This window comes from Megascapheus bottae, chromosome 31, assembly GCF_031878675.1.
Source record: "Megascapheus bottae isolate mThoBot1 chromosome 31, mThoBot2.hap1, whole genome shotgun sequence".
Taxonomy (NCBI): Eukaryota; Metazoa; Chordata; class Mammalia; order Rodentia; family Geomyidae; genus Megascapheus; species Megascapheus bottae.
In genome coordinates this window covers 1080045-1093571 of record NC_143539.1, presented here as the reverse complement: position 1 = coordinate 1093571, position 13527 = coordinate 1080045, and the positions used below count along the sequence as shown (strand labels likewise).

General features: G+C 58.5%; 2 protein-coding genes across 3 annotated transcripts; one reads left to right on the top strand and one right to left on the bottom strand.

The window, feature by feature from the left end:
- Positions 1–8: 8 nt before the first annotated feature.
- Tfpt (TCF3 fusion partner) lies at positions 9–3465 on the bottom strand. The gene is made up of 6 exons (XM_090322964.1): positions 3073–3465; positions 2542–2800; positions 1674–1744; positions 830–899; positions 540–758; positions 9–161 (listed from the first exon to the last, which is right to left on the bottom strand). The coding sequence occupies exons 1-6, from the start codon at positions 3093–3095 to the stop codon at positions 42–44; spliced, it is 762 nt and encodes a 253-aa protein (XP_090179090.1). The 5' UTR covers positions 3096–3465; the 3' UTR covers positions 9–41.
- A 36-nt stretch (positions 3466–3501) lies between these two features.
- On the top strand, positions 3502–12596 carry Prpf31 (pre-mRNA processing factor 31). Of its 2 annotated transcripts, none has more exons than XM_090322944.1 (14): positions 3502–3589; positions 4146–4330; positions 4448–4508; positions 5913–5996; positions 6480–6577; positions 7293–7399; positions 7620–7789; positions 8425–8582; positions 9042–9131; positions 10193–10320; positions 10401–10473; positions 10936–11064; positions 11154–11252; positions 12274–12596. In XM_090322944.1, exons 2-14 carry the CDS (start codon positions 4154–4156, stop codon positions 12397–12399), a joined length of 1500 nt encoding a protein of 499 aa, XP_090179070.1. In that variant the 5' UTR covers positions 3502–3589; positions 4146–4153; the 3' UTR covers positions 12400–12596. The 2 variants fall into 2 exon arrangements, with proteins under 2 accessions (XP_090179070.1, XP_090179071.1); XM_090322945.1 differs by lacking the exon at positions 3502–3589 and adding an exon at positions 3634–3724.
- Positions 12597–13527: the final 931 nt, after the last annotated feature.

The following is a 13527-nucleotide window of genomic DNA, read 5'->3' as shown; positions in this document are numbered from 1 at the left end:
CAGCCTTTTTTTGTTGTTTTAATTTGTAGGGGAGGGGGGTGTCAGTCGAAGGGCGGGCTGGCCAGGGTGGGGTAAGGTAGCAGTTTGTCAGGACCCCGAGAAACCCAACTTGAATCCAGGGCCTCATCTGCTTCAAAGCCAAAGTCTTCCTCAACCTTAATCTGGAGAGATAAGGAGCACAGCATGAGTAGGCCTGGGGGTAGAAGACCCCCATGGGGGGCCGGGAGTTTGGCCTAGTGGTAGAGTGCTTGTCTAACATGCACAAAGACCCGGGTTTGATTCCTCAGTACCACATACATAGAAAAAAGCCAGAAGTGGTGCTGAGGCTCAAGTGGTAGAGCTCTAACCTTGAGAAACTATAAGGACGGTGCCCAGGCCCTGAGTATAAGCCCAGGACTGGCAAAAAGAAAAAAAAATAAGACCCCATGGGCTGCCCTAGTGCAGCTCTGCAGGCCAGACAACCTCCTCCCCTGCCTGCTTTCCCCTCCTCCACCTCAGTTTCTCTCTTCCCCACCCCCGCTGGACCTGGGTCCTCCCACCTGCACTGGTGCCAGATCCGGAGTCAGCGCTGCTCCAGCCCGGCCTCCTTCCCGAGGTGGCCTCCGCCTCTTCCTCCCGCTGGACCCCTCACCAGGGGCTGGGCTGCTGGCTTCTGGGGGTATGGGAGTCCTTCTGGGTGGGGACAGCCCCTCTCTCTCTGGAGGCTCATTCTCAGCATTGCCAGGGGTGAGGGCATCTGTACCCTGGCTGCCCTCGTCCTGTGGGGGAGGGGAGGGCACATGAGGCTGGCTGTCTTGGGCTCCTCTGACCCCCAGAGCCCGGCACTCACCTCCAGCACAATGGTGAACTGGCTGGCCCGGTAGTCATCACCGTAAGAGTCCAGGACCCGCATGAGGAACCTGTATGCAGAGACCACCAGCACTCAGCTCGCCTTTACCAGGTACAAGGCCAGCACAGAGGGGCCCCTGTGGCTCTCTTCTTCCACCCGCTCCTCAGAAGGCTGAGATCTGAGGACTGTGGTTCAAAGCCAACAGTCCAGGAAGGAAAGGTTGTAAGATTTTTATCTTTAATTAACCACCTAAAAACTGGAAGCGGAGCCATGGTTCAAGTGGTAGAGCACCAGCCTTGAACAAAAAAGCTAGGAGAGGCCTGGAGTTTGGCCTAGTGGTAGTGTGTTTGCCTAGCATGCACGAAGACCCGGGTTCTACTCCTCGGTACCACATACATAGAAAAAAGCTGGAAGTGGTTCTGTGCCTCTAGTGGTAGAGCTCTAGCCTTGAGAAAGCCCAAGGACAGTGCTCAGGCCCTGAGTTCAAGACCCAGGACTGACAAAAAAAAAAACCAAAAACTCTAAGCTGGATGCAATGGCTCACACTTGTAATCCTAGCTGCTCAGGAGGCTGAGATCTGAGGAATGGTTCAAAGCCAGCCCCGGCACTAAAGACAGAGAGACTCACCGGAGCCCTCACCCCCACAGTGAGCTTGGGGCTAGCTAGTGCATTGCACTAACACAAGGGCTTTGCCCTTGTGTAGGAAAGGGCAGCTCAGCCACACAGCCAACAGTGTCTACCATCTCCAGCTGCATCCTGTGGCTGGTGAGAGCCCAGTGTGTGGGAGCCCATGGGAAGGGATGGATGCCCAGCCTGTTGGGGCAGAGGCCAGGGGCCTGGTTACCTGCGCTCCTGCTGGAGCCTCCTAGTTATCCTCTGCACCTGATGGAGCCTGTTCAAGACCCGCTCATTCACCTGGAGAAGCAGAAGAAACCAGGGCACGTCACACTCCCGTCCTGGGTTCCCTACCTGCCTGCCAGGCCAGAGCCTGTGGAAGTTCCACGAGTGCACAGGCTAGAGAACACCTAAGTTACTGGAAACCCAAAGCAAGGTGGGAACCTGGACAGGGCCCCCGTGTCGCATGTCATCCGGAAACATGTGCCACTGAGCCACCAGATAGTGGTGGTGTTTTTGTTTAATAACTTGAGCAAAACTGATATATTCTTCAGAGAGCCTTTGACGTGGTCAAGTGCTCCCCTCCCTCCTTAAAGTCTTTCAATGCCCCCCCACTTCATTCTCAAGAAAGAAAACAATTCCAAATCCTTGGGGCTGGGAGTGTGGCCTAGTGGTAGGTGCTCGCCTAGCGTGCATGAAGCCCTGGGTCGCATTCCCTGGAACCTCATACACAGAAAGAACTGGAAGTGGCTCTGTGACTCAAGTGGCAGTGCTAGCCCTGAGCAAAAAGTGTCCAAGAACAGTGCCCAGGCCAGGAGTTTAAGCCCGAGGACTGGCCTAAAAAAACAACCCCCAAAACAAAATATCCAAATCCTCGTGACCTCTTAAAGCCGTGGGCTCTGCCTCCTGTGGCTCCTCTTCACCAAGGAGGTGGGTTCAGTGACGTCCCCGGGCCCAGGGAATTCATTTGGGACAGAGGGTAAAGAGACGGACCCATGCACCTGTGCGGCCTGGCGCCCCCGCGAGGGCGCCTGGGAGACTCCGGGAGGCTGAGCGGCTGCCGGAGCAGGTGGGCTCCGGGACGGGCACTCACCTACCTGCTCGATCTCCCGGCAGCGCCGGCCCAGGGCCTGGTACTTCCTGCGGTTCAGTTCCCGCTGCCGGCGCCGCCGACCCCGGGCCGCCTCCTCCTCCTCGTCCCGCTCCCGGAGCCCGGGGCCGCCCAGGCTGCCCGACACGAACTCCACCTCGGTCTCCAGCTCGCTCTCCAGGATGTGGCCGCCGAACAGCGGAGGCAGCGCCAGCTCCGAGCCCGGGGGTGCCGAGAACTCCTCGAAGCCCACGGCTGCCATGGTCCTGGAGGGCCGGGGCGGGGGCTTAAGGACCCCGATCCGAGCTCCCGGGCCCCGCCGGCCTGGCGCCCAGACCCCAGTCCTCCTCGTTTCTCAGATTTGGGGGGGTCACTAGCCTCCTCCCGCCCCAGACCCAGGTACCCCGAGAAGGTGAGCGAGAAGGTAGCCTCCCGAACTACAACCCCCGTCAGCCCTCAGAGGCCACGGGCGGACGGCTGCAGACCCCGCGGGCGCGCCTCCAGACTCGGGGTTCCCCTCGGCCGGTCGGCCACTCACCCTTCCCGCTGCTCCAGCTCCATCTCCCCGGCTCCCCGCGACCCAAATCTCAGGACTTCAGAACTGTCCTCCAGGGAGGGCAGTGCGCAAAACTACCCGTCCCGTCGGGCTTTTCGGCCCCGCCAGCCCGGCGCCTTCTGGGAGTTGTAGTTCCGCGTCCCCGGCTTCCTTCCTCCCGTCCCCCAGGCCTCCCGAAGTCCCGGTGTCCAGTCCTGGCTTTCCTGTCGAATGCCGCCCCCGGTCCTCTGCGCTGCCACCGCCTTTGCCCTCGTCTCGACACCTCAGGCCAGGACGGTTCCGCGCGCAGCAGCCCCGGTCTCCTGCTCAGGGAGCCACGGCAGCGGATGCGAATAAAGTTGTTTCAAACGCGACCGGGATCGGCCCGGGCGGTGGCCAATCAGACAGCGCGCTTGACGTCATCGGCGCGGCGCGGCGCCGCGGCGCGTGCGTCACCAGGGCGCGCCGCCCACTCCGGGGAAGTTTCTTTCGTAGGAACCGTCGTGTGCGCAGGCTGGGGGTGAGTGAGAAGGGGTCGGGGAGGGTGGGCGGCGGGGGCCGGGCCGCGGGGCCCGGAGGACGGCGTGTGCGGAGACAGGCGCGCCTGTGACCTGCCCCCTGCCCCGTGAGATTGGCTGATGCCTGGGAAGCAGGCGTGAGGAAGCAGAGCCCAGCTAACCACGAGTGTGAGTGTGTGCGTGTGTGTGAGTGTGTGTGTGAGTGTGTGTGTGTGTGTGTGTGTGTGTGGTGCCGTAGGGCTTGTGGCATCCAGCAGCCCGCCCCAGGCTGGGCCGCATCAGTGGATAAGAGAACAAGACGGAGTTAGGGAAGAACGAAGCGCGGAGTGGGAGGCAGTGGGAGTGGAGGTGGGGAGACTCAGCCGTGGGGGAAGGAGGCTCCCACCCGGTGCAGTTGGAGGGGTGTGGTGTGTTCTGCATGGATAGGAACCTGTGACACCCCAGTGAAGGAAGCAAGCAGAGCACCCATCTTTACGAAGCCTGCCTATTGCTGGGCTTCCTAAAGAAGAGCCAGAATCTTCCAGAGAGATTTAGGGAACTCATCTGGCTTTCCTGTAGGCCTTGGGATGTCTCTGGCAGATGAACTCTTGGCTGACCTCGAGGAGGCAGCAGAAGAGGAAGAAGGAGGAAGCTATGGAGAGGAAGAAGAAGAGCCAGCCATCGAGGATGTACAGGAGGAGACACAGCTGGACCTTTCCGGGGATTCGGTCAAGAGCATCGCCAAGCTTTGGGACAGCAAGATGGTAAGAGGGCCTGAGGGTGTGAGTGCCCTGTGAACCACACTCGCTGGAGGTGGCTGTGATGGGGGAACAGCTCTTCTTTCTCAAGGGTCCCAGGCTCTGACTCTGCTTCCCTGATAGTTTGCAGAGATCATGGTGAAGATTGAGGAGTACATCAGCAAGCAAGCCAAAGCTTCAGAAGGTACTCCTCTCCCCCACTCATTCTTTGCTGCCTTCTTTGTTCTTCATGGCTTTGAAATTGAATGTGTTTCTTCCTCAGCCTTTTCCAGAGTCTTTGTCTTTTCCTCCGTCCCATCCTGTCCCAGTTCATGTTCTCAGTAAAATCGTACTGTACTCGCCTGGTTTGGCGGCATACAAATGTAGTCCTAGCACGTAGCAGGATGAAGTAGGAGGGTTGAGTGTTTGAGTCCTGTCTGGACTGCATAGTAAGAGCTCTCGTATGTGTGTCTATACACATATTTATATACACTTATATGTGTGTTATACCCCAGAGCTCTGAAATCCTTACTCTGTCTTGGATGCTTTCTAGTTATGCTTCTATATCTTAAGGTTTCCTAAACTGCACTGAGCAATTACATATTTTTTCCTTCTCATATCTGTAATCTCTCAGCCTGTTATTTACTTAACATCTCCTTTAAATCAGTGGACTTTTTAAAAAGTTAACTTTGCTGGGCATGGTGGTTCACTCAGGGGACTGAAATCTGATGATCAAGGTTCGAAGCCAGACCAGCTCAGCCTGGCACAAAAAGACCTGAGACTCTTATCTCCAATTAATCTCTAGAAAATGGGAAGTGGGGTTTGGCTCTAGGGTAGGGCGGTAGCCTTGAGCTGAAGAGCTCAGGGACAACACCGAGGCCTAGAGGTAGGGTGGTAGCTTTGAGCTGAAGAGCTTAGGGACAGCACCCAGGCCGAATTCAAGCCCCATGATCCATACACAAAAAAAGTTAAACTTTATGGGAAGTGGTGCTGTGTCTCAAGTGGTAGAATGCTAGCCTTGAGCTGAAGAGCTCAGGGACAGTGCCCAAGCCCAGAGTTCAAGCCCCACAACCAACCAAAAAAAAAAAAATGTACGGATTAGATGTATCAAAGTAAGTGTATCATTACTGTGAATGGAAAACTGGGAAGGGTTAAAGGAAGAAGTGAGCAGCGTCTGTGAGGATCCAGAGACGTGGAGCAGCCTCTGGTGCTGAGACACTGTAGTCAGGCCCTGCGGGAAGATGGAGAGGCTTCGGGGAAGCTTACAGACGTCCCTGAGGGACTCTGCAGGTCACTGATGGTGCCCTTCAGGTGTATAGAGGCCTCGGGTGTCTGTCTGTGGAGCTCAGAGTGATGGCGCGCCCGTGGGATGGGTTGGTTTTGCTCTGGAAGTCTGGATTGGCCTGGAGGGCAGATTGGAAGACGAGAAGGACCAACCCAGGTCTAGGGGATGTGTGCAGGCGTGTAAACCCATTGCCACTACACCCTTCAGCCCCCCTTCCTGTCCCCAGTCTCAACCCCAGTCTTCCCACAGCTCTGTGATCCAGGAGGGCGTTTAGGCACCCCCCCACACACACACCCACCACGCAGGCGCTGCTTGTGTTCACAGTGATGGGACCAGTGGAGGCGGCCCCCGAGTACCGAGTCATTGTGGACGCCAACAACCTGACCGTGGAGATCGAGAACGAGCTGAGTGAGTACTGTGAACAGCAGCAGTCCCGGTTGCTCTTCCTCCCCAGCCCCTCCTGGGGATTGAGTAGGAACCAGCTCCCTCCCACCTCTCAGGTGGGTCCCCAAGCTCCAGGATTTGCTGGAATCCAGGTTCAACCACTGGAACCATGGCTTCATAGAGGGAAACACAATCTCTCCTCATCTAAATGTTTGAGCGGATCAGCCTGGGGCTATTTATAAGACCGGGGCTCCTTCTGCCCCCCCGTGTTTCGTCTGTCTACTCTCTCCAGCCCTCACCTCCACATCCCCATCTGCAAAGGGTGGGGGCAGAGGAGGGCAGTGCTGTTCCGCAGGACTCAGTGTGGCAGTAACATGTCACTCCTGCTCACGGGCAGCACGAGTGGACACTACCGACATCCATGTGCCAAGATGGGGTTTCGGGGTTGCTGAAGGCGGACCTACTGCCACCTCCTGCCTGGACACCTACCCCTCCCGTTCATCTTAGATATCATCCACAAGTTCATCCGGGATAAATACTCGAAGAGATTCCCCGAGCTGGAGTCCTTGGTGCCCAACGCCCTGGACTACATCCGCACGGTCAAGGTAGTAGAGGAGCCGGGCAGACGCAGGGGCGCACTGTGCTTTCATGCCTGGGTCTGGGAGGCCTTGAGGTCTGGAGCAGCATGAGCAGAAGCTCAGCAGGGGAGGACGTGCTTGCCCACTCCCCCTCAGGCCCTCTTCTCCCTCTGCCCTCCTAGAACGAGCTGACCTGGGCTCCCCAGCAGGCCAGGAGCAGGAGGGATTGAGTTGAGTTCTAGAGGCTGGCACAGGCAGCCGTGCAAAGACACAGCTAGAACAGTTGTATAAGTGCAAAGCCCCTGCGTGGGAACAAGCCAGGAAGAAATGAGCAAGGGTGGGAGGGGTGTTGAAAAGGCCAGGAAGGTTGGAGGACTTGGACTTGGAAGACGTGGGATCCTGTGAGGAAGGACAGGAGCCAAGAAGGCAGGGAGAGCACGAGCTCCATCCCCCTGGGCCCCATGTCCAGGAGGAGATTGGGGTGGTGGCAGGGAAATGGCTGTTACCAGATCTGTGCTCCCGAGGGCTTGTCCAGGATGTCAGGTCTGTCCTGCCTGAGCTCTCTTCCAGGTGGGCGGTGGAGCATGGAGGCTCAGGCAGGGTGTTGTGGGACAGCTGGGAGGCAGGTGCAGCCCCTGGTGAGGGGCCCCAACCTTCCCAGTGCCCTCAAGAGGCGGTCTGGGCGTGTGCTGGGGAAAGAGAGCTCCTGGTAACACGCAGGTTCTCCTCCCCCCACCCCCAGGAGCTGGGGAACAGCCTGGACAAGTGCAAGAACAACGAGAACCTGCAGCAGATTCTGACCAATGCCACCATCATGGTCGTCAGTGTCACTGCGTCTACCACGCAGGGGTAAGGACTCCCCACTGGGTGTCACCATCCCGGCCCAGACCTGCCAGGGCTAGCGAGGGCCTGCGGCTGACCAGTGTGGTACAGGCTGAGAATCGGGATTCCCAGCAGCCCTTGCTCCCAGGTGCCGGGGCTGTCAGGACTGGAGGTGGCCCCAGAGCCACTCCTACACAAAAGTCCCTTGGCTGGGTACCGAACAGAGCTGGGGTCTGTGCCCTTGCAGGCAGCAGCTGTCGGAGGAGGAGCTGGAGCGGCTAGAGGAGGCCTGCGACATGGCGCTGGAGCTAAACGCCTCCAAGCACCGCATCTATGAGTACGTGGAGTCACGCATGTCCTTTATTGCACCCAATCTCTCCATCATCATTGGTGCATCTACGGCCGCCAAGATCATGGGTAAGACCTGGTCCCCCCACACAGGTCCCCCACACGGTGTGACAGGAAAATGGAGGCTTGCGATCACATCGAGCATCCAGAGCATTCTTCCCCATCCTGGCAGTCCACAGCCTGGTCTCTTCCCACACTCCTTTGGGCCATGCGCAGTCCTGCATCCCCAGAGTCTGGGGCTCGAGTGAACACCTGTAGTTCTTTTTCCTCTCCAATTCCTGTGAACGCTCCAGAACTGAGACAGAACAGACCCGCAGCCCAGTTGCCCAGCTTTGGACCGGTGAAAAGGCTCCCATTCAGAGGTGGAAGCAGGAGCCTGGCCTAGTGCTCTCCAGGCACACACAAAGCACATGCAGAGACAAAGCTGGAAGTGGTGCTGTGGCTCAAGTGGTGGAGCGCTAGCCTCGAGAAAGCCCAAGGAGCTCAGGCCTTGAGTTCAAGCCCTAGGACTAGAAAAAAAATAAAAACAGAAACAGTAGAGGTGGCCCAGGGCACCAGCGTGGCCTGGCCGAGGGCACGCTGCTCCCTCCTCTGAGCCCTTGCTATTCTTAGCCCTGTGAAAAGAGAGGTACCCTGGGCCTCTGCCATATCACCAGAACCCCCAAATCATGCCGTGTTTCCTCTGACCTCACCTCCCTCCGCAGGGGTGGCCGGCGGCCTGACCAACCTCTCCAAGATGCCTGCCTGCAATATCATGCTGCTCGGGGCCCAGCGCAAGACGCTGTCCGGCTTCTCCTCCACCTCCGTGCTGCCCCACACCGGCTACATCTACCACAGTGACATTGTGCAGTCCCTGCCCCCGGTGAGCCAGCCCCGGGGCCCGGGGAAGGGAGTCACAGGACTTCCTGGGTCCTCTCTGGGAAGTGGCATGTGACCATCGAGAAACTTCTTCAAGCCTTGGTGGAGGGTCTGTTGGGGCTGGTGACCCCAAGCTCCGAGGCCGGGCTTCCCTGCAGGGCCAGCCCTACAGACAGGATGCCATCTGGCTGGCCCGAGGCCTCCAGGCCCGAGACCATATCTCCTGAGCAGGGCTCTCTACTGTCTACTGCTGCTGCCAGTTTTACTGCTTTATTATTATTCGTTGGGTCTTCTGGCTGTAGGTTTTATGTGCCCCATCTTGGTTTTTACCAAAATAAGGGTGGTTTGGCTTTAGTAGAACACATCCAGTGAAGCATGGACGGGTCTGTTCACAGCAGAGGCCGTAGGTTCTCCTCTGTCCTGATTCTGCTCACTGACTTGGCCCCCGCTTCCATTGCTCCAGGATCTCCGGCGGAAAGCAGCCCGGCTGGTGGCTGCCAAGTGCACGCTGGCAGCTCGTGTGGACAGCTTCCACGAGAGTACAGAGGGGAAGGTGAGGGTGGGGAGAGGGAGGAGGGGGAGGGAGGACGGGGAAGGAGAGCGCATGCCGGGGCCTGCAGTCTAATGAGAGAGCCAGCATAGGGAGGGACCCACAGAGGCCAGGTACTCTCACTGTGGTGTATGACTTCCCCAGGGATGCTGTGACAAATCCGTACAAACTGGTGGCTTAAAATAGGCTTAGGGGCTGAGAATATGGCTCCAGTGGTAGAGCACTAGCCTTGAGCAAAAGAAGCTGAGGGACAGTGCCCAGGTCCTAAGTCCAAGCGCTAGGACTGGCAAAAACAAACAAAAATCCTCAGGCTTAGTATCTTAGAATCCAGGAGATGAAATGTTTGGGAGTCACCCGGACTGTGGCTCTCTGGAGGCCCCTGGGAGGATCCACCCCTCCCCCCAATCCGGGGGGCCACCTGCATCCCTGGCTGGACGCATCCCCGGCTGTGTGCCCTGTCCTCTGTGGCAGAGCCAGCCGTGCAGCTCCTCCTTTCTCCCGAGGACTCTGCTCTGCAGTTTCTCTGATGGCATGTTAAGGCTCTGAGTGATGCCAAGCCCGCCCTGAGAATGCAGGGTCTCACCGTCTTCCCACGCTTAGCCCAGTTGCCCATGGAAGACCCAGCCATAGCGGACCTGGAAGTTGGAGAGAGCAGGGCACCTCCTGGGAAAGGAACTGGCGGGGGTGGGGGGTGGGGGGGTGACTGCAGAGCCCCAGGAGGGAGCAGGTCATACCATAACTGTGCACACACGCGAGAACCCTGGCTGCGCTGAGATCCTTCCTGAAGGGAGAGCCTGCAGGGGCATCTGTGGTGAGGAGAGGTGGGCAGGCGCACGCTGGGCGCATGGAGCAGGGGCTGAAGGTGGAGCTCCGGGACTGTGCCCGGCACAGTCACAGTTGAAGGGCGGGAGGCTGAAATCCAGGTTCGGATGTGAGGCCTGAGGTTTGAAGCGGGGCGGAAGGCCTCGAGAACCACAGCACCCAGAAACGGCACAGGGGTGGATGGTGGGCACAGGGATAGGGCCTGAGCCACGGCCCCTCCCTAGCTCTGGGCCCCTTTGCAGGTGGGCTACGAACTGAAGGATGAGATAGAGCGCAAGTTTGACAAGTGGCAGGAGCCGCCCCCCGTGAAGCAGGTGAAGCCCCTGCCTGCGCCCCTGGACGGGCAGCGGAAGAAGCGGGGTGGTCGCAGGTGAGTGGCTCTGGGTTGTATGTGTGTGGGGAAGGGCTGGCACCTCCCTGCTGACCTCCTGTCCCTGCCCCTGGCCCCAGGTACCGCAAGATGAAGGAGAGGCTGGGGCTGACAGAAATCCGGAAGCAGGCCAACCGCATGAGCTTCGGGGAGGTGGGACCCCCTCTCCACCATGCCCTCACCCTCCCCGCCCCCCCCGCCCCCCACAGGCCTGCTCAGATCTGGCCATGCCCAGCCCCGAGTGATCTCAGTACGAGCTGCCTTCCTGGCTCCCCGCTTCCTGCTCCACCCCAGCCCCAGCTCTCCCAAGCTTCTTGCTCCTGGCTCCACACCAAGCCCTCCAGACCTGGCTGGTCTCTCCTGGACCCCAGGCTGCCTGGGGCTTAGTGGATTTCTTGAGGTGTCCTCTGTAACCCCGCTGTACCACTCCTGCTCACGTGCCCTCAGCAGCAAGCCTGTCCCCTGTTCAGTTCTGCATGCACAGAAAGGGCCTCCATGCAGCTCAGGCAGGAGCCAGGCCCTGCGCTGTCCAGGGGCTCCCAAGCAGCGCCATGGCTGGTGGGCTTATGTCAAACTGAGCGCCGGCTGAGCATGGCTGCCTCTCCTTCCCACCAGATTGAAGAAGACGCATACCAGGAGGACCTGGGCTTCAGTTTAGGCCACCTGGGTAAGTCGGGCAGTGGCCGAGTGCGGCAGACACAGGTGAATGAGGCCACCAAAGCCAGGATCTCCAAGACTCTGCAGGTACAGGGGCGGGGTGGGGCCGGGGCCTGGAGGGGTCGTGACCTGGGGTTGTAGCCCTGAGCCGGGGTCACAGCCCCTTCTCCCTGCAGCGGACCCTGCAGAAGCAGAGCGTGGTATATGGCGGGAAGTCCACCATCCGAGACCGCTCCTCGGGGACCGCCTCCAGTGTGGCCTTCACCCCGCTCCAGGTACACCCTGTGTGCCCCCCCCAGCCCAGCCGGTGGCCCCTGGCCCAGCCTAGGCCCATGTCCCTAAAGGCCAGTGCTCAGGGAGTCCCTGGTGACGCCGACACAACACAGCCCCTGCAGAGGCTTGCTGGGCCAGGCACGGGGTCATGCCGAGACTGGTGTCCAACTGGCCAGCTGCTGCCCCAGCAGGGACTCTAAGAGCTGCTGGTCCCTCCTTTGAAATAGCTGAAGCAGTCAGGGTCCCCGGGTCAAGTGGCTGGAGTGTCACACCGAGTGCAAGCCCCTCCCTGCAGTGAGGAGCAGGCCGTCCTGCTCCGGTGCCTCAGTTTACTCACCGCAGGGTCGTGTGAGGAGCTCGCCTGCTTGCCAGCAAAGGGCTCCTGCGGCGGCTTGGGGTCCCAGCTCCATGTCAGGCTCCCGGGGAAAAGCCACAGGCAGCAGCCAGACCTGCCCTGTGGAGGGCGGCCAGGTTTCCGGGTTAGACCCGGGATGGTGAAGAGAATTACTGCCTTGAAGACATTGTCGGGGGGCTGGGAAGGTGGCTTAGTGGTAGAGCACTTGCCTAGCGCATGTGAAAGCCCGGGTTTGATTCCTCAGTCCCACATACACAGAAAAGGCCCAAAGTGATGCTGTGGCTCGAGGGGTAGAATGCAAAAGAAGCTCAGGGACAGTGCCCAGACCCTGAGTTCAAGCCCCAGGACTGGCAAGAAAAAAAACAGAAAGAAGGAAAAGAAAAAGTATTGTCAAGTGGCTGGCAGCCATTATTTGGTGAAGCTGGGACCTGTGCTGGGACTCGGGATCAGCCGCTGTCCCTGTGTCCTCTGCATCTTCATCCAAAAATGAAGAGGGTGGTTTGTTTTGTTTTCAAATGGTGGCATTTTCAGCATCACCAGTTAACTGGGTTAGAAATCGGGATGCTGGCCCTCTTCCGCATCGTGGTTCTCTTCTGGGAGGAGGAGGAGGAGGGGTTGGAGGGAGCCTAGCCCCTTACCTGTCATCCCCCTGTCCACTGCCTGCCTAGGGTCTGGAAATCGTGAACCCCCAAGCAGCCGAGAAGAAAGTAGCCGAGGCTAACCAGAAGTATTTCTCTAGCATGGCTGAGTTCCTCAAGGTCAAGGGAGAGAAGAGTGGCATCATGTCCACCTGAGACGAGGCACGCCCTGGGGTGGTCGCCCTCTGAAGGAGCATGGGTGCTGGGTGCCGGTCCTCGTGCGCCATCCGCCCTGTGCCCGGCCAGGACACCTTTCCCTGCTCCCCACTGGGACACAGCAGGGCTTCATTGTGCCCCTCTGGGAAAACAAACCGCTTTTTTAGAAGGAGTACGATTAAAAACCAGGTATCGGTGTTTGTCCTCGGGAGCGAACGTTACTGAAGCGCCGAAGGTGTCAGCTGCGAGCCTCTGGGCCAGCTGATGTGCCCAGGAGCAGAAGGATGGGCCTGCCATTTCCAGGCCCTGGAGAACATCAGTTATCTTGATGGCTAGGCAGTGTGGCCAGAGACAGCTCCAGATCATTGTGGAGCCACACGTGGGCCTTCCCGGCATCCACAGCCACCCATGAAGCCCCCCGGAGGCCTGGAAAGGATGCATGGAATCACCTGGCACTGGGCTCGGGCAAGCCCTAGAGCCGAGCCCTGGTCATTGTAAGCTGTGTTGGCTGAGAGTGCCTGCCAAGCCCAACACAGCGAGGCAGGCAGTGCCCTGGTAGGGATGGATGGCTAGGAGTTCCTGCACCCCACTCTGTCTTGGGAACCAGGGCTCAGACTTGGGCTGAGGAGGAAGGCACTTCTGATGAGGAACATGGCCAGCCTCCAGGCAGGTGTGTCATGATGGTAGGGGCTCCATTCCCTCTGCTGGATGGAGCCAGACTCCATGAGCTCTGGTCACCTCTCATCCAAGACTGTTCATTTCTCTATTTTGTCTCTGAGATCTCACACTTGCTTTCCCTCTCTGCACCAATGGCTGTCACCACTTTGTGTTACAGTCCCTCCTGGTCTCTCACAGTAGGTCTTTTGTCTCATGTGCATTCAGAATCTCTGGTTCTCTTCCTGGTCTAACTATATTACATCTGTGTGTGGTATGAAAATTTAATACGCTTCAGAATTAACTCAGGGTCTTGTTAAAACATTATTACCAGTGGTGCTGGTGGCTCACACCTGTAATCCTAGCTACTTAGGAAGCTGAGATTGGAGGGTCACAATTCAAAGCCAGCAGGAAAGCCTGTGGAGAATAAGCTCCAGTTAATCACCAAAAAGCCAGAAATGGAGCTGTGGCTCA

Coding starts and splice junctions, on each gene's coding strand:
- Tfpt (XM_090322964.1), bottom strand. CDS start 3,095: ATGGAGCTGGAGCAGCGGGAAGG. Junction 2,801..3,072: donor GAGCTGGAGCAGCGGGAAGG/GTGAGTGGCCGA, acceptor CCGGCCCTCCAG/GACCATGGCAGCCGTGGGCT. Junction 759..829: donor AGTTCACCATTGTGCTGGAG/GTGAGTGCCGGG, acceptor CCTCCCCCACAG/GACGAGGGCAGCCAGGGTAC.
- Prpf31 (XM_090322944.1), top strand. CDS start 4,154: ATGTCTCTGGCAGATGAACTCTTGGCTGACCTCGAGGAGGCAGCAGAA. Junction 4,331..4,447: donor AGCTTTGGGACAGCAAGATG/GTAAGAGGGCCT, acceptor CTTCCCTGATAG/TTTGCAGAGATCATGGTGAA. Junction 4,509..5,912: donor GCAAGCCAAAGCTTCAGAAG/GTACTCCTCTCC, acceptor TTGTGTTCACAG/TGATGGGACCAGTGGAGGCG.